At 46.5% G+C, this 26,389-nt stretch overlaps 1 protein-coding gene across 8 annotated transcripts in view; it reads right to left on the bottom strand.

Moving 5' to 3' along the window:
• Positions 1–26,389, bottom strand: part of MTSS1 (MTSS1, I-BAR domain containing) — a 169,967-nt gene that overhangs the window by 130,872 nt on the left and 12,706 nt on the right. For all 8 annotated transcript variants that reach the window (XM_021088945.1, XM_021088949.1, XM_021088947.1 and 5 more), the window contains exons 2-3: positions 16,074–16,135; positions 12,037–12,110 (exon numbers count right to left, since the gene is read on the bottom strand). In XM_021088945.1, coding sequence (XP_020944604.1) covers positions 12,037–12,110; positions 16,074–16,135 — 136 coding nt within the window. The remainder of the gene's footprint in view (positions 1–12,036; positions 12,111–16,073; positions 16,136–26,389) is intronic.

The following is a 26,389-nucleotide window of genomic DNA, read 5'->3' as shown; positions in this document are numbered from 1 at the left end:
CCAAGTCTGGTTAACTGTGGCCACCAACCAAAGGTCAATAGTAGCAAGCTGCTGGTCGGGTGAGGAATGGTGTTACTGTCAGGGATCACCTTTAACGTCAAGGTCAATGGGATTGGAAAAGAGGGATGTTCATTTCAGCACCAGGGATGCTCGGTTCATGACTCCAAAACTCCTGGGACCAACAAATTTACCCATCAAATTAATCGAATAAGTAAGCCCCTGCCTCCTAATTCCTTCAACCCCAAAAAGGAGGCGGGAAAAAAAGAAAAGAAAAGAAGATTTAGAAATTTATTAAAGATACTCAATAAACATGAATTCTTTTGTTATTTCTAGTCCTTAGTGTGATTTGCCAAAAACAAAACAAAACAAAACAAAAAAACTCAAGTTTAAAATACACAGGCCACCTTACTGTGCTAGACTCAACACCAGGTCTGAGTTTCACTATAAAGCAAACCAAACAATAATCACCTTTTTAAAAAATGGAAAATGGTAAGACAAACTTTGCATTCACAGGGCCATTTTTAAAAACTGGTTTTCTCCTAAGCATTCAAATAGGTAGGATGAAATGTACTCTGCTAATGAGTTCAAATGACTCAAGGTCTATCAGCGCAGAAAAACATCAAAATAAGGAATCCCAAAGCAGAATACACATTTACAGCCTCATTTAAAAAGGCATTATATTTTTTATATCATCCCTTAGTAGGTCAATGATAACTCCGAAATCTCAGAGGAGGTGGAGACTTTATATCTTGAAACTGTATTTACATAATATTTACATAACAGCCATACAGTTTTTAGCTAGGTTATGTATTATTAGAAATGTGTTAATTATTAGAAATAATTTACAAGGTTTTTTTTTGCACTTCATATAAGATTGAGGCTACATCAGTATTCAACATAAAAACAGGTGTACATACTCATACATACACTTATTCAAATTTGGAGTGGTTTGAGGGGGCTGAAGGAAGTTAATAAGGCTACACTACATCTATTCTGGGTTTTGGTCTCACCACGGCCCTTGGCAAAGCTGTAAGCAAATCAAAGATGAGCTCTGCATAGAAATCAGTCATCCTGGGACGCAGGATCTGTCTCCTGTCATTTAGGCAAGAATCTGCTAAGTCCGATGCTTTAGTTTTCCCAGCTAACAATACATATACGTGCATACACACATATTATGTTATATGCACCCAGATTGTTATAGACCCTGGTTATAGAGATGTGAGTGTGTGTGTGTGTGTAAAATCCTCATTAAAAGGATTATAGCTATAAAGCCCAATCAATAAAGGGCTATTTGACACAGCCTAGCATTAAAGTCATTCTTCGCATTCGTCATAGTTAAGAATATTTACAAATGGTGAATCCATGATGGGGAGGAGGCAGGCCCGTCTCGGATGCCTCTGAACCCACCAATTGTTCAACGCTAGGTGACTTTTTGACACGTCTACACAACTGGGTAATACAGATTCATTTTGCCCAGTCACCTCACATAAAGGAGGTATACCGACAGCAATCACGCTCCTCAAGTTCATGAAAATTCCTTAAAGGCATCTGGAAGGGGACAGCAAGCAAAAGCTGACCTGTCTCAAGAGCTAGGCTCCACCGCAAAACCGTCTTCTCAAGCTTGTCCCTGTTACTGCTCCCATTAGGAGCCTTTTTAGACACTTTTTTTTCCCTGACCACACCCCCCCTTCATAAAATATTAATGCCATAGATATTTGTATTGTATGTATATCTGTACCTGATATAGAGAGTAAGGGAGTCCCCTGGTGGCTCAGCAGGTAAAGGAGCTGATGTCACTGCTGTGGCTCTGGTTACTGTTGTGGCGCAGGTTCGAATCCCTGGCCTGGGGATTGTCACATGCCACAGGTGCGGCCAAACAAATAAAAATACATTATTTTTATTTACTATTTATTTTCAAGGATAGTGTATTCATAAATTATTTTATCATTAAATTACTTTCATTTATTATTTATTATTCAAGGATAGTGTATTCATTTTTCTGAGGATCTTATTCTAGCCAATGATCTAGCCAGGGTACCCCTATGACAACCATATACAAGAGTAAGATCCCCTTTCCTCCCCAGGAACCAATTCTCATCCCCTTTGGAACGATAACTTGTCCACTGAGAATGCACAAGACGGACATGCTATAAAGAGGAGGAGGAAGCATTTATGGCTGGAATTATTTTTGTTTACATGTACCTCTCCACCTAACACCCCCACAACCACACGCCTCTGCTTAAATCCTGGAGCGCCCACTCGCCCAACGCCTGAGAAACAACACCTGTTTTGCATTCCCAGCACCCTAGGTACCGAGAAAACCCTCAATAAAGCTTTCTGATATAGAAGAGAATAAATCAGATGACTCATAAAATATTGCATTTACTGTTAAAAGCAGAACAAACCTTTCTTTGTAGGAATGGTTACACTCCTGATAATCCATGCTGTGTCATGCAGCAGCCACTAGGTATATATTTAATTAAAGTTCATTAAAATGTAAAGATTGGAAATTCAGTTCTTCAGTTCCACTAGCCCTGTTTCAAGCGCTCCGTAATCCCATGTCGCGGGTGGCTACCATGCTGGACAGTGAAAACACAACATTTCCATTACAGAAACGTCCATCACACAGGATGGCCCTGGCCCAGCCTACAAGCTCCATGAAGCCAGGACGGCACTGGGGTCGCTCACCACAGCACACCCAGGACCTGTCAAGTCCTGGCATAAAGCAACGCAGGGACAAGCAAACAAGAAATAGAGGAGAAAAGGAAGCTTTGTCTTGGCCCTGCCAATTTTCCACGTTAATCAGCTCAAAGCACTCTAATTTTTCATAGCTTTGTTCTTACTTACTCCCCACACCAACCTACAATACAGCAATGAGAATTTGCAAAATTCAACTACCAGCAGGGCAAAATGTGCTTTGGGCTTCCTCAGAATAATTCATGTGAATCAGAATCAAGAGGTCAAGTTCAAAACCCCGAAAATGAAAGGCGATAGCGTTTTTCTAGGTCACTGCCAATAGAGCCTGCCTAGATTCATGTTTAAAAATAATATTACAGAATCCAGCTGCTGGGTCCATCCACTCTGCAAACGATCAAGTGCTTCACTTTATCAATTTTCATTTAATGAATTAGCAACTGTTTCCTGGGCATCCATAACGTGCCAAGGCCCCAGGATATCAGAGTCAAGGTACTCCTTTGACAACCATACACAAGCACTATGTAAAATTAACAGCCACTTTCCTATAAAACTTCGAGGCTCCAGAAGCTTTCTGCTAGATTCATCTTGCCCCCTACTACCTATAAAGCCTCAGCTAGAATAAGATCATCAGAAAAATAAATACACTATCCTTGAATCAAAACAATATGCTTGGCTCTTATAAGAAAAATTACAACAGAGCTGTTTCTCAAATACTTCCAAGTTTTTGTCCTGTAAGAATCCTGAGGACAATAACCAAAAATAACTAAGGAACCTGAACTGGCCTGAGTACAAAACCAGTTTACTGATCTACAGCCACATCTATAGATTGTACTTTTATGCCTTTTTATTTTTATTATTTATTTTTTGTCTTTTTTTTGCCTTTTCTTGGGCCGCTCCCGCGGCATATGGAGGTTCCCAGGCTAGGGGTCAAATCAGAGCTGTAGCTGCCAGCCTACGCCAGAGCCACAGCAACGCAGAATCCGAGCCGCATCTGCGACCTACACCACAGCTCACGGCAACGCCGGATCGTTAACCCACTGAGCAAGGGCAGGGACCGAACCCGAAACCTCATGGTTCCTAGTCAGATTCGTTAACCATTGCGCCACAACGGGAACTCCCGCCTTTTATTTTAATTAAATGAATGAAAGTATCCGTGGTTCTTTAAGGTCATTTTCAAAGAACACTATGCAGCTCCAGGCCTTCCAAGAAGAGTATTTCATGACCTTTTGTAAATAATTTTCCCCCTTGGTTTGTGGTTAAGTAGTTTCCCAGGTAGAAATCATAAGACTCTATGGGAGTTCCCGTCATGGCTCAGTGGTTAAGGAATCCGCCTAGGAAGCATAAGGTTGCAGGTTCGATCCCTGGCCTCGCTCAGCGGGTTAAGGATCCGGCGTCGACGTGAGCTGTGGTGTAGGTTGCAGACTCGGCTCGGATCTGGCATTGCTGGGCTCTGGCGTAGGCTGGCGGCTACAGCTCCCATTAGACCCCGAGCCTGGGAACCTCCATATGCTGCGGGTGTGGCCTTAGAGAAAGGCAAAAAAAAAAAAAAAAAGAAAAAAAAAGAAAAAGGAATCATAAGACTAATTCCATGAAAAAGAGCACAAGACTCAAACACTCCAAGTCAATCCAGAAGTGTCAATTAAACAACCTGGTTAAATTAAAACGTGAGGGGCGAATGCAACCAGTCTGACTGCCTCCTTGAAACAGTGTCCTGGCACCTCTTCCCCAACCCCAGCCAAGAGCAAGTAGCTGCCTTTCACCCACGTGGGCCTTCCTGTGACCTGGTCATGGCTGGGCCCTCTACAACAAAACGCCCTATCCAGAGGCTCGGCCTCCGAGTAGGGGGAGTGGTCACAAGATTCTGAACTCCCAAGTGTAATCTGGCCGACCCCCTCCCACCAGCCTCTGTCCCAAGACGACAGCTGTCCTCACCCAGATCACCAAGGACTATGTGCAAACATCGATGCACCCCACTAAATGCCCGCTACTCGGCATTGGGGGACCTAGGTTCCCTGGAGCAGAGCAGCAGCAGGCCCTGTCCTGGACGTGTTTGAGTCTAGTGGGGAAGATGGACGAGGAGGGAGGAGGGAGGCCATCAATCGAGCAGGAGGATGCGGTTGGTGCTGAGGCTTCAGACCCGAGACCCGATTTCACAGTGAGGGGCAGGAAGCAGAAGGTCCACGGGTGCTGTGACCTTTACACTGACTCCAGAAAGACAAGCTGATGATCCTCCAGCATCTAAAGGGGGCGGAGAGGGCGTGAGCTGGAAGGGCACTCCAGGTCTGGAATGCACTTGTGCAAGAGGAAAGGGATCAGAGGTTTTAAGGGATTCAGGGAGCAGAGAGCATTTTTTTGTGGGTGGAACTGCCGGCCAGGGGCGGAGATGTCATCAGACAGGGGGGCGACGGCAAGACAGCGAGAGGCTGCCTTCCCCGGGAAGCCTTAAAAAATCTGAGATTCCCAAGCTCTGCCCAATTATTTGGATCCCAAAGGCATGAGGCAGGGCTCTGAAATCTGTCCTTTCAGACAAGCTTCCTGAGTGATTAGGATCCATGCAGCCAGATCAGAAGAGCACAGCATCTCACAAACTCTATCCTAAAAACCTGCTTTTAAGAACCAAGACTATCTTCTTCGGCGTAAACCGTAGAGATTTTCTTCACCAGAGCACAGAACCTCCGCAATCCAGGCTCATGATTAAAGTACTCCGCTGACTGTCTGGACCTTGATGGCTGTTCTAGAAGTTCCAGCCTCTATCTGCCCTTCTCACACATACACTGAGGGTTTCTTCTAAACGTATTTTTCTCCTAACCTTCTCCTTCCTTTAGCCTCTACTTGCGCTCTGCTTCCTTCCACTTCTTTATCCCCAGGGCAAAAACTGGAAACGCTCTAATATAGAAAAGAAAAATTAGACTGCCCGACTTCATCTGTATTGAACAATTTAGTAGGGCCAAAGGAGATTTTACATCATAGAATATTCGAGCTGCAAAGGATTACTTGTGACCATCTAGACCCCTGGGTCCTGGGAAAACCCCTTAACAAGTGGGGAATTAAAGCCTGGAGAAGTGAAACAAAATTACTCGGGTCACAGAGCTGGCAAAGCAGAAGACAAACCCATGCATCCTAGCTTCCAATCTAGTCTTTACTCTAAGATGCTACATAGATTGTTTTTTTGTCCTTTTTTTTTTTTTTAACGAATTCAGGATCAAGTAATTAAAAGCAAATTTAAGTTTCTACTAAATCCATGAGGTCCTTATGTGAGGAATCATAATATCATGGTTAAACTCTAGGCCAGCCTCCAGTTTCCCCACCGTCACAGCCGTGTGACCTTGGTCGGTGTAGGTTAGTGCTCAGTCCAGACCTCACCATCTAGAATGGAAACCACGAGCATCAGGAGCGCCCATTGTGGCTCAGCAGTAACAAACCCGACTAGGATCCATGAGGATGAGGGTTCGATCCCTGGCCCCGCTCAGTGGGTGAAGGATCTGGCATTGCCGTGAGCGGCAGTGTAGGTTGCAGAGCTGACTTGGGATCTGGCATGGCTATGGATCTGATTCGACCCCTAGCCGGGGAACTTCCATATGCCGCATGCGTAGCCCTGAAAAAGCAAAAAGAAAAAAAAAAAGAAGCAATCACGAGCACCCACCTCATAGGGCTACTGTGAGAAGAAAAAGAATCTATGTAAAGCACTTAGGACAGAGCCCAGCCTCTGACGCAGTCAATGAAGGTGACAGAAGTGATCTAGTCGGCTGGGGATCCCTTTCCTTCCGAGAATCTTGAAACCCCTCACTTTGCCTTGGGTGTATCATCCTCTAAACATCCCAGGGATGCGTCCTCCAAGCCATGACATCATGACAGGGGCACACAGAGGCGGCCAAAAGTGAAAGTCACACACAGCACTGCACTCTTCAAAGGCCCTTGCTGACACAAGCAAATGGTGCAGTGGCCACGAAGGGCCAGTGCTGACTCAGGCAGGAGGATTTCATCAGCCCCAGGCCCAGGCTGTGTGCTTACAGGTGCAGCAACGCTACTTCCCAACACAGGCCGCTGAAGCCCAAGAAGCCTCTCCCTACCTTTGCTCTTCTTTTTTCTTTTTTTAAGTAAACCCAGACAACTGCACATCCATCGCTTTCAAACCACTCCGAGTGCTGGTCCATTACGGACATACAGAAAATAGGCACCCGGCCTCACAAAGTCAGGCTTCCTACATACTCCAAATGCTTAGACACTAATCTTTTGTGGTAACACAGAAACGGGTGAACTTTCATATCGAACACAAGTTGTATATTTATTCTGGAGTGCAAAATCAATAAAATGTGAAACTGCATGTATTATGGAGCTGACTAACTCAAACTCCATTACAGTTTAATTATTAACTTAAAAAGACACATTATAATAGTGAGTTAGACTCTTTCATTTAAAAAAAAAAAAAAATGAACGAGGAGTTCCCTGGTGGCTTAGCGGGTCATGGATCTGATGTTGTCACTACTGAGGCTCAAGACACTGCAGTGGCATGGGTTCGATCCCTGGCCTGGGAACTTCTGCATGCTGCAGGTGCAGCCAAAAATACAACACAATTAAAAAAAATAATAATTTTTAAAATGAAAACAGATTTTCACATTCTACTCAACAGTTATATGACTATATTTTGCTCTTACAATGACTAACTTTAAAAGATTTTCCTAAATAAATTCTATCAACAGCTAGTGCAAAATATTTGCTACAAAGGACAAGAACCTTCAGAGTCATTTCCTTTGGGAAACAATATGGAATGCTAATATCTTCCAGCTTCAGATTCTGGATGCTTGCCCCAAGGAGATGCACTTAAGAGAAGGGAATAGCAGTTATTCTTACCTCCAGCAAGAAAGACTCAAAAAAACATTACATCTAGTCTCTAAGCAAGAGACTAGACTTTCCACAGAGGGTAGATATCAAACTGTATTAGAGTTCCAGGCTGTAATGACCATAGCCCAAATATATTTGCTGCTGACCAAAATAGCTTGAAGCATTTTTTTTTAAAGATTCATCATTTCCTTGGAGATGCATACACCATTAAAAAGAGATTACCAAATCAGCTATAATGGAAAAAATAAAATTAAAAAAAAAAAGAGAGAAAGATTACCATAGGAGTTCCTGCTGTGGCACAGTGGGTGAAGAATCTGGCTGCAGCCACTCAGGCTGCTGCAGAGGCACAGGTTCAATTCCTGGCCCAACACAGTGGGTAAAAAGGATACAGCATTGGAGTTCCCATTGTGGCGCAGCCGAAACAAACCTGACTAGGAACCATGAGGTTGCAGGTTTGATCCCTGGACTCGCTCAGTGGGTTAAAGATCTGGCATTACCATGAGCTGTGGTGTAGGTCACAGACACAACTTGGATCTAGCGTTGCTATAGCTGTGGCATAGGCTGGCAGCTTTAACTTCGATTTAACCCCTAGTGTGGAAACCTCCACATGCAGTGGGTGAAGCCCTAAAAAGACAAAGACAAAAAAAAAAAACAGAAAAGATACAGCATTGCCACAGCCGCTGTATAGACTGTAACTGCAGCTTGGATTCAATACCTGGCCCAGGAACTTCCATGTGCTGTGGGTGCGGCGTTTTAAAAAAAAAAAAGGGAAAGAGAGAGAGATTACCATAGATCTCCAAAAGGCTATACACATGGGCATTAACTGCAGTATAGCTTGTAAGAGTAAAGAAATGGAGATGATCTAAATATTCCCCAAAAGAACAATGATTAAGTCGTGCTACATCCAGACAGTGAATTTCCATTTGGCTGCAAGAAAGAAGGCAGATCTCTAGGTACTGACATGGAAAGATAACTATAATACGTTGTGGAGTAAAAGCACAGGAATAATGTTTCTTGTCTTTTTTTTTTTTTTAGGGCCGTACCTGCGGCATATGGAGGCTCCCAGGCTAGGAGTCTAATAGGAGCTGTAGCCTCCGGCCTATACCGAAGCCACAGCAACGCCAGATCTGAGCCACGTCTGCAACCTACACCACAGCTCCTGGCAACACCAGATCTTTAACCCACTGAGCGAGGCCAGGGATCGAACCCACAACCTCATGGCTCCTGGTTGGATTCGTTCCTGCTGTGCCACAACGGGAACTCCAGAAATAATGTTTCTTATGGGCTACCTTTTGACAAAGATCTTACAAACGTATTTTATTCCATATATCATTTTATATATTGTTCTGGGATTCGTTTTTCTCCCAGATGTGTTAAAATATGCAAAAAAAGTCTATAAATGACACTAAACCCAATCCCTGCAAGGGGTACTAGGAAGGTAGATTTTACTTTTATATACTTTGACGTGATGTTTTTAAACTAAAGAGCATGTTTTACATTTTAATTGTTAAGTAAAAATTAATAAAAAGCATTTCTGGTGCTAAAATGAACCTACAGTCAAGTTCTGTATCAACTCCATAAAATATACCTTTGTGTCAACCCATACATTTTTTAGGTCATGTGAGAGTTTTCACACTGGCACACTCAACGGAAAGTTATTTCAAAAAAAAAAAAAAGAAAAGAAAAGTTATTTCCCCCCAGTGCATATGGATTCTAGACATCTTGAGATGTAAGGATCTTTCAGAGTCGTTTCAGAGTCTGATTTTGCTAAAAAGGACCTGTAATCAAATGGCTTAAAAACACATGAAACAGGAATCTTATTCATTGTGGCATTGTTTGTCCTTTGTTAAAGACAGCACCTTCGGACACCTCTACCTCCATCAGCACCACGGAGAGGCCGATCTGGTTTCTTTCCCCACAAATAATTGTTTTTCCTCCATTCAACCATGAGCACTTGCAGGCCTTCCAGTTTCCCACCAAGAACTACTCTGGGGAGCAGCTTCGGCAAAAACTCAAGTTCTCACTGCAGGAAATGGACAGTCAGGGGTATACCTTTCCATCCATCCTTTAGGGCCCATTCAATAATTTTGTTTTGTTTTTTAATTTTTTATTATAGTTGATGTATAATGTTGTGTCAATTTCCGCTGTACAGCAAAGTCACCCAGTTTACACACATATATACACACATTCTTTTTCTCATAATATCTCCCATCACATACCATCACAAGTGACTGGATCTAGTTCTCTGTGCTATACAGCAGGACCTCCTTGCTTATCCACTCCAAATGCAAAAGTTTGCCTCTTAGCACTAACCCCAAACTCTCAGTCCATCCCACTCCCTCCCTGTCGGCAACTACAAGTCTGTTCTCTACGTTCGTGAGTTTATTTTCTATTCTGTAGATAGGCTCATTTGTACCATATTTTAAATTTCACATATAAGTGATGTCATATGGCATTTGTCTTTCTCCTTCTGACTTACTTCACTCATTATGAGACTCTCTAGTTCCATCCATGTTGCAGCAAATGGCACGATTTTGTTCTTTTTTATGGCTTTGAGTATTCTGCTGTGTGTGTGTGTGTATATATATATATATATACCGTATCTTCTCAATCCATTCATCTGTCCATGGACATTTAGGTTGTTTCCCATTCGGTAATTAAACATTAAAATATAAACTTATGAATCACAGAGTGTCAAAAAGGCAACACCAGATACACGAGTTGTTTAAAACAGAGCAACTCGTTCAAGGAAGACGCACTCTGATGGCTATTCTAGAAAGACATCAATATGACTGACAAGCCCAGTTCCAGACCCTGCTGCGGCCAAAGAAAATAAGATAAGACAGACTCAGTAACACTAACAGTGGTGGACACTGGCATGAATGCTCTTACTCCTCTTTATACTGGCACGTCCTAAAGATTCCACAACAGACATATACAAGCTATGTAAAAAATTTTTTAAAGGGCTTTAAAAAGATACTGGTTAAGACCCATGCCAAGCTGACAAACCAGATGAAGAAATCAGTGCTCTCATGTCTCCAACTGCATTCTCCTAGGGATCTTTTTTTTTTTTTTTTTTTGGCCATACCCTCATCACACAGAAATTTCCGGGCCAGGGATTGAACCCAGGCCACGGCAGTGACAATGCCAGATCCCTAACCCACCAGACCACCAAGGAACTCCCTGGGGAGCCTTCTGAAACACCACTGGCATCTTGGATAAGTATTAACTCTCCTGGGAGAACATCCTTCACTCCCTAAGATAATTGCTCATGTTTCTGTACCCCCAGCCCCAGCACTCTGTCCCACCACTGTTACCGAGCGCAGTATTTCTGCACTCAAATTCTTTATTTGCACATAGCATCCTCCCCACCGCAACTGCAAGCTCCCCCAGGACAGAGAGGAATATATTGATTCTTGTGGTCCCATGACAGTGCCTGAAATATCAGCAGTTCTCAAGTTTTTTGAATGAGAAACGTCCTCACTGCAAATTCATCTGAATAGTTAATTAAGCACCTCTGGGGACTGAGTCACTGCTGAAACCCAGTGGAGGTACGTACCCATCATGGGCTTCAGAGACACTTAATTCTTGTGTGACTGGGAGCAATCCCACTGGCCCCCAACGCCCTCATTGTCCAATGTCACCATGACAGTGACAACAATAGGTACGTAGCCGTCTGTGCACTAGCTACCCAGGAAGAGGGCAAGAAAGAGGCGGGAGAGATTCCTTGGCTGGGAATGAAAAGGGAAGCACCCCCACTTTGAATGCGGGTCTCTAGGTTCTGGGGAATGTCCTATTTTTAACGACAGAGCTGGGTACAGAGGTAGTAACTCTCTTCTCTACTTTCACATGTTACGAATTTTCTTTGCTACAACTCAAGAGTCACTGAAACCATTACAAACTTTCAAAAGATTCCCCTTTGTTCACCGATTTGATCAACATACTTGAAACACTATGTTCCAAGTACTGTGTCGGGGAAGGGTTCAGACATGCCCAAGTCATAGCACAGTCAAGTGTGGAAGACGGGTAAACAGATACATCACAACAGGACGCCACTTGTAATAGGTTTCCTCATTTCAGGGGAACCCAGGAAAAAAAAAATGGATGAACCAATCACTCTCTTTGCTTCTCATTCCACAAAGGAACAAAGAGCACGTTTTTCCTACTTGAGGAGGGAAAAACAAATTACAACCAAAAAAAAAAAAAAAAAAAAATCCCTGTAGCTCCAGAGGCTGCAACCAGCACATCATTCAAGGGGATCCCAAAAACATGTCCAGCCATCTCAGGCATAGACAATGGCTCCTTTCGTTTACTCTCTAGAGAATGATCTGCGACTTCTCCTATGTGGAATCCCACGGAGTAGAAAGAAATGCTTTTAAACACGAGTCAGCTAGGTGCTGATAACTTAAACGCCACCTTCTTGTGCAGCCAGCCAAGGGCAGGAGCGCACACGCCGCCAACTGGCGTCACTGCGGAAGCCAGCCCCCGTCTGCTTACCACGTGTGTTGGTGGCCATGTCCGCCACTTTCTGAAAGGCATCCAAGAAGGCAGCTGCTGCTACTACGGTTGTCCTAAAATGCAAACAGATAACAAAAGCATCAGGAATGTCTCCCACGAGCAGATGCATGACATGCTGCAGCCTCTGCCGAGGACAGAAAGCAACCCTCCGGGAAAGACAATCCGACTGGAGGTGGGACAGCCACGGGCTTTGTGCACCGGCTATTTTCTTAAGAAGACTTTCTTCTGGTCGTGTTAGCACTCTTCCCCAAAAATGTCTGGCACCTGCGGTGCTAGGCAATAAACACTAGCCATTTTTCCTACCCCGTTTTACCTGACGGCATAAAATTACGACCAGGTAAAACTTCACAAAGGAGTTAAAAGAGAGGTGTTTCTAACTAAAAAAAAAAAAAGAAAAAAAAAACATTAAAAAATATAAATGAGGAGCTCCCACTGTGGCACAGTGGGTTTAGAACCTGACTACAGGTTCAAGTCCCGGCCTGGCACAATGGGTTAAAGGATCCAGCATTGCTACAGCTGCAGTTCAAGTCACAGCTACGGCTCAGATTCAATCCCTGGCCCTGGAGTTCCTGTCAGTGCCTTAGCGGTAATGAACCTGATGAGATCCATGAGGATGTGGGTTCAATCCCTGGCCTTGCTCAATGGGTTAACGATCTGGCGTTGCTGCGGCTATGGCATAGGCCGGCAGCTACAGCTTTGATTCGACCCCTGGCCTGGGAACTTCCATAGGTCACAAGTGTGGCCCTAAAAAGCACCCCCCCCAAAAAAAAATCACTGTTACAATCCCTGGCCTGGGAACTTCCATACTCTGCGGGTATGGCCATATAATTGAAAAATAAATAAATAATATACATCTAAGTGGTATAGGTGAAAGTAATTTTTTTTCTTTTTGCCATTTCCACTGTATATGGAGGTTCCCAGGCTAGGAGTCGAATCAGAGCTGTAGCCGCCAGCCTACACCACAGCTCACGGCAACGCTGGATCCTTAACCCATTGAGCAAGGCCAGGGATCAAACCCGCAACCTCATCGTTCCTAGTCAGATTCGTTAACCACTGAGCCACGACGGGAACTCCAGGTGAAAGTAATTTTGGACCAGGAAAACAATCTATCTACATGGATTGGGAGAGGGAATCTTGGAGGAAGATGATCTAGGGTCAAACAATTCAATTTAGAGATGGGACAACACACCCCAACTCTCAAGTGATTTCCAAGATCCCTAGTTCATACCGGAGCTGAAACTAGCAGCCTAGGAAGCCACTATAAGAGCCTGGCTATCTGATTTTTCCCCCTAAATCATAATTCTAGTGAAACTGAGAGACTATTTTTTTCAACATTAGAATGTCATCTTAACAGCATCTTTGGAATTCCTAAAAGCAGAGAATGAGGAGTTACTATACTCATTTGCTGTCCTAGAGGTCATTTTTTTAAAATTTATTTTTTATTTATTTATTTTTTGTCTTTTGCCATTTGTTGGGCCGCTCCCGCGGCATATGGAGGTTCCCAGGCTAGGGGTCCAATCGGAGCTGCAGCCACCGGCCTACGCCAGAACCACAGCAACGCGGGATCCGAGCCACGTCTGCAACCTACACCACAGCTCACGGCAACGCCGGATCGTTAACCCACTGAGCAAGGGCAGGGATCGAACCCGCAACCTCATGGTTCCTAGTCAGATTCGTTAACCACTGCGCCACGACAGGAACTCCCTAGAGGTCATTTTAAATCCTTTGCATCCCCTTGAGCAGAGGACAAGGCCTTCAGCACTCTGTGGTTCCTGGCGTCCCAGTCTGTCATTCATTGACGAGTGAGCACCACTGCATGCCAGGGCTGAGAAGCCCCAGGGCAAGCCAGCCAGCCCCAGGCTCGCTCCCAAGAACTCTAAGATGGTACGTAGAGCCTGATGCTAATTCCCAAGTATTTCACAGAGGAATCTAGTCCTTACTGAGCAGTCCTAACAATGTAAAGTTGGTGAAGGAAGAAGATGAGAAGAAGGACTAGAAAGGAAGGAATTCACAATGACAAAAAAAAAAAAAAAAAAAAAAAGACCTTTGGATATAAGCAACAGTGGCTATGAAACAACAGGCTTCTGGAAGGTGCTGGGAAATGTAGGCAAAAGGCTCTCAGAATCACACTTCAAAATGAGGCCTGATGTTCTCCAGTAGAGCAAGAAAACACGCTGCTCAAATTTAAAAAAAGACATAATGACACATGCACTACACAAAACAAAATACACACACACCATTTCGAAGCCTGTTTCTTCAAGAGCCAGCATCAACGGCAAACCGTAGAAAAGTTAGCTTTTTCAAACGCCCTGGGACTTACAAACAGTTCATTCTAATTTACAATTAATAACTGACACAACTGGATGTATGTTCAGTCAAGTCACAGCCCATCTTCCAAATTCAACGAGCCAGCTGTCGAGGTGCCCTGAGTATAACGAAATCCCCAGGGTTCCCATGAACCTGAGGATCAAGGTCAAGTGTGAGGAATTAAGAGATTTTAAATACCGCCTTCCAATGAGCCCTATTTCGCCAACTGCTTTTGTTGCACCTTAGCCCTCTCTGACTGGGCAGAGCAAACATGCGCCCACCAGCAGGAGAGAGTGTTTAAGCCTTATCACTTCTCTAAGACTTTTTTTTTTTTTTTGCTTTTTAGGGCCACACCCGTGACCTATGGAAGTTCCCAGGTGAGGGGTCCAATCAGAGCTACAGCTGCCAGCCTACACCACAGCTCAAGGCAACACTGGATCCTTAATCAAGGATCGAACCTGCGTCCTCATGAATGCTAGTCAGATTCATTTCCACTGAGCCACAACGGGAACTCTCCAAGGCTATTCGTCTCTTCTACAGTCTCGCCCTTACCCTTTTTCTAAGACAGAAAGTTCAACCATGTGCGTGAGGCTCTTAGGGTGCTCGCGACCAGCTACTAGAAGTTTGACAAAATAAAGAAATGGTCCCTTCCCTTAGCCCACATATTGGTTTTTATAATTATGTACACATATACATATATATAAATACACGTGTACACACACACATATGTACATAGGTTTCTATGATGTACTTTGTACCGGGGGGGATAAGATTGCTTTGTCTTACTCTGTATGTTTAAGACAACTCATCAGTTAATTATATTAAGCTTTAGCTTCCTCACTGGATAAAGGGGAAAAACATCTTTTCCGTGGTCAACCCTGAAAGGCTGCCAGACAATTAAAAGGAGCCAGATAAGAAAAAGTGTGTGTGTGAGTGTGTGTGTGTGTGTGTGTGTGAGTGTGTGTGTGTGTGAGAGAGTGTGTGTGAGTGTGAGTGAGTGTGTGTGAGTGAGTGTGTGTGTGTGTGGTGGGAGGAGGGGAGTTGTACTTCAATGGCTTACAGGAGGACACCTCCTACAGGATGAAGACCAACCTATTTGCAATAAATGATGACAGCGGCAGAGCTGGGGAGAAGGCCTCACTTTCTGAGCAGAGGAGGTCAGATCTGATCTGGCGCAAGGTCAGATCAGACCATTGACCTGACCATTCTTCTTCAGCAAAGAAATGGTCAAGGACTTGACAAGTGGCAAATGGGTCACATTCTAGAGCCCATGGTCCATTTAGATGCCCACTCATGGCTCTGGAAATGCCAGGAGGCCAAAGGAATGGAAGGGGAAGGAAGTTCCATCTCTCCTGGTTCTTCTCTCCTACAGGAGAGCCGTGGAACGTCCAGTCCTGTGGCTGAAGTTCTTGGCAGTGACCCTTGGTGTCAACAGGCAAAGGCCCAAGATTTAGATGCTACCTAAATACTGCTTGTTATTACCTTATATATAATACCTCATTTGACTCTCAAAATTCCAGTGGAAGGAGGCAGAAGAGTTTAATTTTACATGTGGGAATCAGGGGCCAGGACAGGCGGCTAATAAGTGACAATGCCACTACATGGTTCTCTATCCGCACCACTCCCACAACTAGTCCGAATTTGCCTCTGGGGTGCATCCTACTCCACCCTCTGTCCAAGGATGCTGGGGATAACATGCTTTTACTTACCGAAGCTGGGACTGTAGCTTTCCGGCTTTGTTTATGAAATCTTCCCAAACCGGATAGCTCCCCTACAATAAAACAAAGCCGTCCATCAGTAAGTCAGGCTGTAACAGACATCTGATTAAGACACTGACAGCACACCCAATGCCAAATACACAGGAAAGCATCCGTATATGCCCTCTTCTTTCGCAATCTATGATACGTTGCCCAGGTTATATGTAAGCATATCAGCTCAAAAATGAGTTAAGAAGGTGCTCAGTCCCAGTGATCCTGTAAATACTACAGAAACCAAGTGGAACAAGTTCTCCAGACTCCATCCCATACCTGGATGCGTCACTTTCTGAGTCACCAAGTGGTGGGTCCAAATTTGAGATACACAGACTATTCAAGGCTCTACCCCGAACCTTCTGATGCCAGCTCTGGCTGTTCTCACCCTTAGCCCAGAGGACAGGGAGGAGGGAACCAGAGTGACCCAGGCTCCTCTCCAAGACAGGAGGCTATTGGGAAGCATCATTCGACGAGTAGAATCTCAAGGTTGGGTGGCTCTGCTGATGGCTTGAACCTACCATCTACATACAACAGGTCACAGGTGGTTCCCTGGCGCATTGCAGCTAACAGGCAACTCACCGACCTCCATGGCAGCGCAACCAAATCAGCCACGCTGTCCCGGATGTCCACCAGGCCCTAGTTCCAACTTTCCAGGGATCCCCAGAGTTGAGACCAAACCTGCTTCCACATGCAAATCTTTTCAAAGAACTGAGGTTAACCAGCACATTCACCCGCAGCCTTCCTTCCTTCAGCTCCCAAATGCAATGCCCATTTCTACACGGGACCCTGGCCCACATCCTCACAGGCTCCTGGGGACACTCTATCACATCTCTCTCCTCTTCTCCCGAGTATGATGCTCAGACACAAACTCAAAACTGCAGGTGCAATTCGACTGGCGCAAACCGGAGTGGGATCTGACCTAACACATTAAATTCACATACATTAATTTCTATTAAATTTAGAATGGATAAGCAGCGAGGTCCTACTGTACAGCACAGGGAACTATATCCAGTCTCCTGAGTCAGAACGTGACGGAAGATGGTATGAGTAAAAGAAATGCATGGGTGTGTCTGACTCGGGCACTATGCTGTGCAGCAGAAACTGGCACAAGAGTGTAAGTCAATAATACTTTAATAAAAATAAATATATATTAAGATCACGTTGTCAACAAATTCAGAGTCAATGAAAAATAAACCCAGAGAAGAGGACACCATGGTGAGAGAAGCAGTGTTGGGCACTGAATCATTCAAACATTGAATAAGAGTAAACACCTGGTGGGTTACAGTCGCAGGAGAGGATGTAAAAGTGAGGAATCCTGACAAGGTAAAAACAACACAGGACATCTCTTAATGCTGTCATTAAGGAGAAGATGGAGGAACGATAATGAAGTGTATCCTCTCATCTTTCAACGCAGAAAACCTATCAAAATAATCCAAAACTGAAATTGACCTGAAACACAATGACGTCACCTTCCTAATGCACTCTCTTTGTTGTTTTGTTCTAGCCACGTCCACAGCATGCAGAAGTTCCCGGCTTGGGATCAAACCCAAGGCACGGCAGTGATAAGGCTGAATCCTTAACCGCTAAGCCACCAGGGAACTTCTTCCTAATGGTTTTAATAATCCTTACTTCTTACCCTTAAGAGCACAGTTTCTCAACCACGCCACTGACATTCAAGGCCAGATAATTTTTTTTTCTCTGCCAGAGGCAGAGAAGGGAGGGCGGTGCTGTGCATTGCAGGATATTTAGCAGCATCCCTGACCTCTATTCACTAGATGTCAGCAACATTCACAGATGCCACTGATGTGACAAAATGTCTCTAGACACGGCCAAATGTCACCTACAGGGAGAACCAGTGCTTTAAAGGGGGGTCTGAGGAGCTGTATCTTTCGGTGAAGAAACAGATATCTGAAGTTGAGCGATTTCTTCAAGATTACTTCAGTTTCAATTGTTCTGTTAAATGAAAGTAAAACTAAATCCTTTTTTATTTTGAAAATACTGTGAGTTCCCTTCATGGCTCATTGGTTAATGAACCTGACTAGGATCTATGAGGATGCAGGTTCGATCCCTGACCTCGCTCAGTGGGTTAAGGATCCGTGCTGCCATGAGCTGTGATGTAGGTCACAGACATGGCTCAGAAACCAAGTTGCTGTGGCTGTGGTGTAGGCCAGCAGCTGTAGCTCTGATTCAACCCCTAGCTTGGGAATTTCCACATGCCTCAGGTGCAGCCCCAAAAAAACAAAAAAGAAAATACCGTGCATAGAACATCTGTTATAAAACTGCCCATTTGTATATTTCTCCAATGTAACAGGGCTGTCTGAAAATGTACATAGACTCATCTGGGAAACTGTCTACCAAGTATTAAAATGGGCTGTTGCTGGGAGATAAGATTTGGGTGAATGTGTTGTTTTCTTGCTTGTACTTTCCCTGTGGTGATAGTTTTTTGTTTTTTTGTTTTTTTGTTTTTTTTAAATAAGGGTCACATACCATTTTTATACAAACAGCGAAGTCATTACATTAAAAAAAAATTAAGGAATCTCCTGAGGATGCCACAGGTTAAGAATCTGTTGTTGTCAGTGCTGTGGCTCTGATTACTGCTGTGGCAAGGGTTTGATCCCTGTCCCAGGAACTTCCGCATGCTGCGGGCATGGCCAAAAAACCAAAATTTAAATCAAATTAGCAGTTTCAGCAACAAGAGCACCGTGAATTTCCAATCCACCCAAACCCTAAAGTCTGTCTCATATGCAATGCTAGATCGCATCCATCACGTCTGCATTTGTGCGTTTGGGACCTGGGCGGCCTGACCGCAGGCTCTGGATTTATTCCTCCGAGCGGCAATGTGCTCCCAGGCAGGGGATGCCGAGCTGCATCAGGCCAGAGATCCTGTCGCACTGACTCCTGGCAGACGTCCCTGGCAGCTCCATCTGACACCATCTTGACACCAACACCCAGGCACAGGTACTGTCAGCATCTGCTAAACCTCTCAGCCTCCAACCCATCTTTATGCCCTGGCAGGTTCCTTCAACCAAGAGCATAACTTTGTGTTGAAGGAAATCCTGTGAGGCCTCAGGCTACCGTTTCAGGCCCCACAGGACATTGTGGCGAATCCCAAGTAAAGCAGATATTTAGCATTTTCTTAGCAAGACAGGAGGAGCACCCCTTTTACAGCTACAAGCCATTAATTAGACATTCGGGCCAAGATCAGAGCCTTCGCGCTGGTCACTGGAGCTCTCCATCCAGAGGGACATGGGTTAGCATCCTTAAGAGCACACGTGTTCCACGAACCAATGACCCCCCCATCTGGTCCCTGCGACAGTATGAGAAGCCAGAAGAGGGGCAGAGACACTGACCATCAACTTCTGGCCCAAGGAACCATCACCTTTCATCTACACCGAGGACACGAGAGCTAGGTCCTCTTCTGCCCAGCACCAACCACAGAACCCCTGGAGAAGGTCACTGAGATGATGTGTAATGTTTCTAAAGAAAAAGCTGAAGCACGTTCACTAAGAACACACTAGAATGGCCAAAGGCCTGGGCAGGAGGCCCCGACTCCTGAGTTCTAGCCACAGCCCTGGCAGTCACTTGACCAGGGGAACGTCACTTGACCTCTCAGGCCAGTTCTTTATAATGATCAAGAAGAAAAACACCTAATGCCATCACCGTTACTGTCAGTGTTTCGATATGCTGACATCATGGGACACTGAAAGAATGCAGGGACAGACTAAGGGACACAAACTCGGGAGGCACTCTCTGGGACAGAATCTTAGCTCTCCTGTCTGCCATATGACATTGGGCAAGCTGTCTGACCTCTGCATGTGTAAGTCACCACTCCCCGGGGCTGGTGCGAGGAAGAAAGGTGCTGAGCTATCCAAAGGGCTCCGAGCAGTGCTGGGCACACCACTGAGTGTTCGAGAACCTTTGAAAGTTCTGATAAGCGTCTGCAGGCTCCCAGGAAACTCCCTTGGGATGGCAGGAGAGATGTTTACAATTTTCTAGGTCACACAGCATTGTAGATCAACTATAATTTAAAAAGAAACACGAAAAAACTCCCAGAGTTCCCATTGTGGCCCAGCAGGTCAAGCACCCAACTAGCATCCATGAGGACACAGGTTCCATCCCTGGCCTTGCTCAGTGGGTTAAGGATCTGGCATTGCCCTGAGCTGTGGTGTAGGTTGCAGACGCGACTCAGATCTGTGCTGTAGACCTCAGCTGCAGCTCTGATCTGACCCCTAGCCTGGGAACTTCCATATGCACGAGTGGCCCTAAAAAAAGAAAAAACTGGCTCGGTCAGACGGTCCACCCAGGCTGGAACCCCTCATTCTTAGTCCTAACTACAGCCCCCACTGTGCATCTATGAGTCGACCGTGATTAAAGCAGACACGGAGCTGGGCAGCAGGGCTCACGGTGACAGTCAATGTCTCTGCACGTGGCAGGTGGAGTCGTCAAACCCAGGTGAATGTGCCTGAAAACACCTGCTCGAACCACTTCAGAAATGACTTACCTGCCCCCACTTGGAGCCTCACTGCAGTCTTATACTAAATTAGCAACCAAAGGAGGGTCCCCTCTCCAGTCAGGGGGTACAGCCCCCAGCTCTCTGCCTACAAACACCCACTCAGCCAGAAGAAGGCTGCCAGCAGCAGCTCTCTCCCGATTTCACAGTATTTGACAGTCTATCAAAGAGTGTCAGGCCCACCCGTTTTAGGCAATATATAATTTAATGGATTCTAAAAAAAAAAAAAAAAAAAAAAAAATGAACTTCTAAGAACAGAAGACAAAAACCTCCTTGTTGAGGATTTTTTTTAAGTGTGTAAATGTTATTAAAATTTAAAGGCAAACGATGTTGGGTTGTTCCAGATTTTTTTTTTTTTTTAAGTTTCTTTCAAGGAAAAAAAAAAAGTTTCTACCCACCGAAAAGCAGTTTTACTACAAAAATTCAAAAGCTTGAGGAAAGGAAGGAGGAGGAAGATGAAAAAGTAATTGAGAGAAAAAGCCCTAGGTTGCTCTGGGTAAAGGAGAACAGGCTCCAATTTCAAAAGACATTTGCAAATCAAGACGCTGTATGGATGGAGAACCTTTTTAGAAAGCAAGTCCAATATGGTCCTTAATTTTCTAATCTGCACCACCCACCAAGATGCCCCTGAAAGCTGTCTCCCAAAGCGATGTGTCTGCTGGGGCTCTATTCCTGGTTCAGGAGACCTCCAGGAATGAAGGCATCCCCAGAGCTACGGGGAGGTCTCAACACAGATCCCACTTTGGGGTCTAGATGACACAGAAAGCTTTCACAGCTTTCCAGACTAAAATCAAAGAAAATAAGACTCCAGCCGAGTGCCTCAGTTCTGCCAAGTCCAAAGTCAAGGGCAAAAGGAAAGGAGATGCTCCTCCCACCGGAACCCCTTGACTTTCTTGGCGGGGGGCAGGGAGTTTTTGAAGCCTTAGGTGTTTGTTGAGAATAGAACTCGGATCACAGCGGGTTCTAAGGAAAAGGAAGAGTCCCCTACTGCAGAAAGCTGGTATGCCTACAAGCATCACGCTGCATGACTGTCCCCACTCTCTACAGGGAGAGAGGCAGGACCTCCCTGAAGACAGGCTCTAACTCTGCAGCCACGAGGTGCCCACCACACTGCCTCCTTGAGGGATGCTCTTTCTTCTACCCTCCAGAGGGATTCCACAATCTGGAAAACTCCTACTCAGCCATCACCATCCAACTCAAATGTCACCTCTTTCAGAGCCTTCTGGGACCCACCTGCTTCTCTCCCATCATGCAGTTCACCATCCCTGAGTCTGAGTCTCCCCCACGACACTGTGGGCTCAGGGACAGAGGAGTGAAGGGAGGCAGGGAAGAAAAGCATTTCCAGGAAGAGGGACGAGCGGGCTCCTCCAAGGGACACTGGAGTGGCACGTGCACGCTAGGGGAAGCAGGAGATGGAAGGATGGACCGTGAGCAGACTTTCAGGGCAAGGTCCTGCACCACGAGTAGGACAGCAGAGTAAGACCAGGCAGCCTTCACTCAGATGGCGAGAGGCACAAACCCCCAAGCAGCGAGGTGACAGGAGAACCTGGCGACAGGGTCACACACCTGACAGCAGCCTGGTGCCTTGGGAAGCGGGGGGAATGAGGTCATTTCCTTACCTCTGAGGAAAAAGGCCCATCTGATCTTCGTCAGCACCCCAAGAGTTTGGTGGCCACTAAGCAAATACACAAGGGGCTGCCCTGCCTGCCTCAAGGTTGAGCCCCGGGGACACCCCCAAGTTCCTGTCCTCTTCCTCCAATTTTCCCACAGCCAGACAGCCGGGCAGGCCACTTGCCTAACCCAAGTGCAGGGCTCAGCCAGGGGTCATCCCGGCTTGGGGTTCTGTTTTGCTTTGTTTCGTATTCAACAGAGTCCTGGGCTGGCATCCCACACACGGCACATTAGGATAAACTGCGTGTAACTCATTGGCATGGATGGTTAACGGTGCCCCGTAAATAATGCCGCAACTGCCTCTCCCAGCCCCGGCCGCTGCTGTGACAGCGGGACCTCAGGGGACAGCTGAGGGAATCAGACACCAAGGAGCCGTGGTCAGAGAAGGGGCAATTTGAGAGGAGCCAGAGATGGGAAGGGACTCTCAAGAGGAGGAAGAATTCAGCTCAGCTGAGAATGAAACAGGGACCAGAGGCAACAGACCATAAGGAATCAGGTTCCAGCTCAAAGGGTCCAGAGAGAGGCTGGTTCACCAGTGATCGTGGCTGATGAGAACCTAAGTCTTGGGGACACAACTAAGGTCACCTCCCAGGCCCCTCTTTTCACCTTGACAAGAATCCCTGTCACCACCACCATCATTAAGCATCACCGTGTCTAAACAGGTGCTAGGTGCCAGATGTACAGACCGGAATTTCTCGAGTGTGGCTTACATATCCATCACCTGGGGATCTTGCAAAAATGCAGGTTCTGATTCCCTTAGCCCTTGGTGGGGCCTGGATGACACATGTTTCATCTGAGTGGTGCTGAGGCTGCAGGTCCATGGACCACACTTGGAGGAGCGCAGCTTAACACACACTCTTACTACATGGTCACAAAAACCCGATGAGGCAGGTGCTGCTATTATCTCAGAGCTGAAGAAACCAAGGACCAGAGAGGTTCCATCGTAGCAGCCTAGGCTGAAATTCGATCCCTTTGATCCCAGATCTGCCTGACTCCATGGCTCAAGTGCTGCCTTGATTCTGGGAAGTGCAAGCAGCAAGATGCACAGAGCCAGCCTCCGGGTCCGGCCCCAGGGCTGCAGAAAGCCGCTCAATAGGCAGGCTGGGTCCTGCTTTATCTCAGGGTTCTGGAGGAGCCCAAAGGAGAGTGGGGAGCAGGAATTTCCCCAAACACACAACCCCCGATGACATAACCACAAATGCCCTGGGGGAGCTGTAACGTGGCCCTAGAAAGGGTCAGCATCCTCAGCCATGTGAAAAAGAAAACACAAAACAAGGAAAAAAGCCCTTTGAGCAGAAAAGGTCAAAGAGAAACACACCGGAAATGCCTACAGTCACTGCCATTAGTGTGTGATTATGGATAATTCTGTCATGTCTTCAGGTTCCCTGTGGATGTTGGAACTGATCTGCTTCTATCAGGAGATCAGAGAGCCTGTCTGGAGCACCTCTGCAGGCTGCTGCTGCCACCACCTCTGCCACCAGGTCCCTCCTTAGGGTGGGTGTGAGGGGCACAGCCCCACAGCATCCCTCCCCTTCTTTGGGGCACACCCTCAGTGAGATCAGGCTTCAGGGAAATGAAAAGGCTTCAAGAGGAAGTTCCTCACCACAGCAGGAACGCCTCTGGACTCCTAGCTGCTGCTGCTGCTTCTTTTTTTTTTTTTTTTTTTTGTCTTTTTGCCATTTTCTTGGGCCGCTCCTGCGGCACATGGAGGTTCCCAGGCTAGGGGTCTAATCGGAGCTGTAGCCGCCAGCCTACACCAGAGCCACAGCAACTCGGGATCCAAGCCACATCTGCAACCTACACCACAGCTCACAGCAATGCCGGATCCTTAACCCACTGAACGAGGCCAGGGATCGAACCCGCAACCTCATGGTTCCTAGTCGGATTCATTAACCACTGAGCCACGACGGGAACTCCATGGACTCCTAGCTTCTTGAGGGAGCAAGGCAGGAACCTGCCGCTTCTCTTCTCAAACTGGGAGCCTGTCACGGCTCTGTCCCCAAAACCGCCCTTTCCCAACCCATCCTGTAAGATGAAGGGCTCCCATTAGCCTCAGACAAAAGGCGCTGTGTAAGTCTACCCATCATAAAAACCATTCCTGGGCTTTTATTTCCCGATTGGGGCTTGCCTGATCCACTAATTACACCTGTCCATCAAGTGGATGACAGCCTTGCAGATAATCAACGGTTGCCTCCTTGCACGCCCACCCTCACCCACTCACCCACGCTCACCAGCAATAAATATGCCTGTGAAAAGGACTTCACAGCTCTGTGTACACTTGGCGTGCATTGCCACTTTCCACCAAACAGCTTTCCCCTTCCAACAAACTCCACAACCTCCAAGTCCCACCCGGGCTGCTAGGAATGATACCCAGGTGGGCACTGCCAAAAAGGGGCTGTTTGTTACTACTACACTCACTGCCCTTTTTCAGTCTTTCCACCGAATATCCTCCTCTTTGCCTGGATAGAGGCCCCTAGGGGAAGACATACCCTATGCCTAAAAGGATCATTGTGGAAGAACCTGACATAGTGTCCGTGAGGATGTGGGTTCGGTCCCTGGCCTGGCTCAGTGGGTTAAGGATCTAGCGTTGCCCTAAGCTGTGGCATGGACTGCAGATGCAGCTCAGATCCAGCATTGCTGAGGCTGTGGTGTAGGCTGGCAGCTGCAGCTCTAACTCGACCCCTAGCCTGGGAACGTCCATGTGTATGCCATAGGTATGGCTGTAAAAAGAAAAAAAAATTTTTTTTAAAAAGGATCAGGAAGTTCCCGTCGTGGCACAGTGGAAACTAATCCGACTAGGAACCTTGAGGTCGTGGGTTTGATCCCTGGCCTTGCTCAGTGGGTTAAGGATCCGGCGTTGCTGTGGTGTGGGTGGCAGACGTGGCTCAGATCTGGCGTTGCTGTGGCTGTGGTGTAGGCTGGCAGCTGTAGCTCCGACTGGACCCCGAGCCTGGGAACCTCCATATGCCGCCCAACTTCAGATCTCCCCAGTAGGGACACAAGTTATTCAGTCACCGGGTGCCACCCTCTCTTCATCTGTAAATGATGCTTGGGTTGATGGTCTCCACCTCAAAGGATGGTAAGGAGAGTAAGTGAAAGAGTACAGGGCACACAAGGGTGACTAGCCCTTAGAACTCTGGAAATGCCGACAACTGCTATTTTCATCAGCTCAAAGTACAAGGCCAGCCACCCTGACCGGGAGATTTAATGGGCACCTCCCATGCACAGGCAGTGGGTGGGGCTTAAAAGAGACGGCACAGCAGAGGAATGCCAAAGCCTTTGAAGCACCACACTCGATGGACATTAAGTCCAGGAAGGTGGGGTGGCTGCGAATTTCCGGGGGGTGGGGGTGATGCTCCGAGGAGCTCTTAAAGGACAAAAGGGAATTTCCTGGGCAAAGACGAGGGAAAGAAGGAATCGAGGGAGGAAGCATTCATTCCTTGCAAAAGAAAGAGAATTAGCAGAGGACAGGGAGTACAGAAGAACAAGCTACATCTGGACACGAGAGTCATTTTGTTCACCTGGAACACAGCCCAGGGAGGTGTGATTTTGGGGGGCGGGGGAGCAGGTAGGGAGCGGGGGGAAAAGCAGGGCGATCCTGCCTGCTCACTTTGTGAGCTGCAGAGGAGGCGCTCCTTTTCCTTTTTTTTTTTTTTTTTCCTTGTCTTTTTAGGGCCACACCCACAGCATATGGAAGTTCCCAGGCTAGGGGCTGAATCGGAGTTGCAACTGCCAGCCACAGCCACAACAGATCCAAGCCGCATCTGCGACCTACACCACAGCTCATGGTAACTGGGATCCTTAACCCACTGAGCGAGGCCAGGGACCAAACCCACGTGCTCGTGGATCCTGGTGGGGTTTGTTACCGCTGAGCCACGACCCGAACTCCTCTCCTACTCACGGTACCCTCCGAGCAAGACCTCCCTAAGACTCACCACCGGGGAATGCTGGCTAAACCTACAGAGACCTACACAATCAGAATCTCTGGGGATGGGGCCCTGGGATCTGCACTGACCACATTTCCCAGGGAACGCTCATGCTCTGCTCACTAGAGTCACACACAGATTTGAGAATCATCCCTCTAGATAAGATG

Source organism: Sus scrofa, chromosome 4, assembly GCF_000003025.6.
Source record: "Sus scrofa isolate TJ Tabasco breed Duroc chromosome 4, Sscrofa11.1, whole genome shotgun sequence".
Classification (NCBI taxonomy): Eukaryota; Metazoa; Chordata; class Mammalia; order Artiodactyla; family Suidae; genus Sus; species Sus scrofa.
This window is presented reverse-complemented; position numbering and strand designations above follow the sequence as displayed.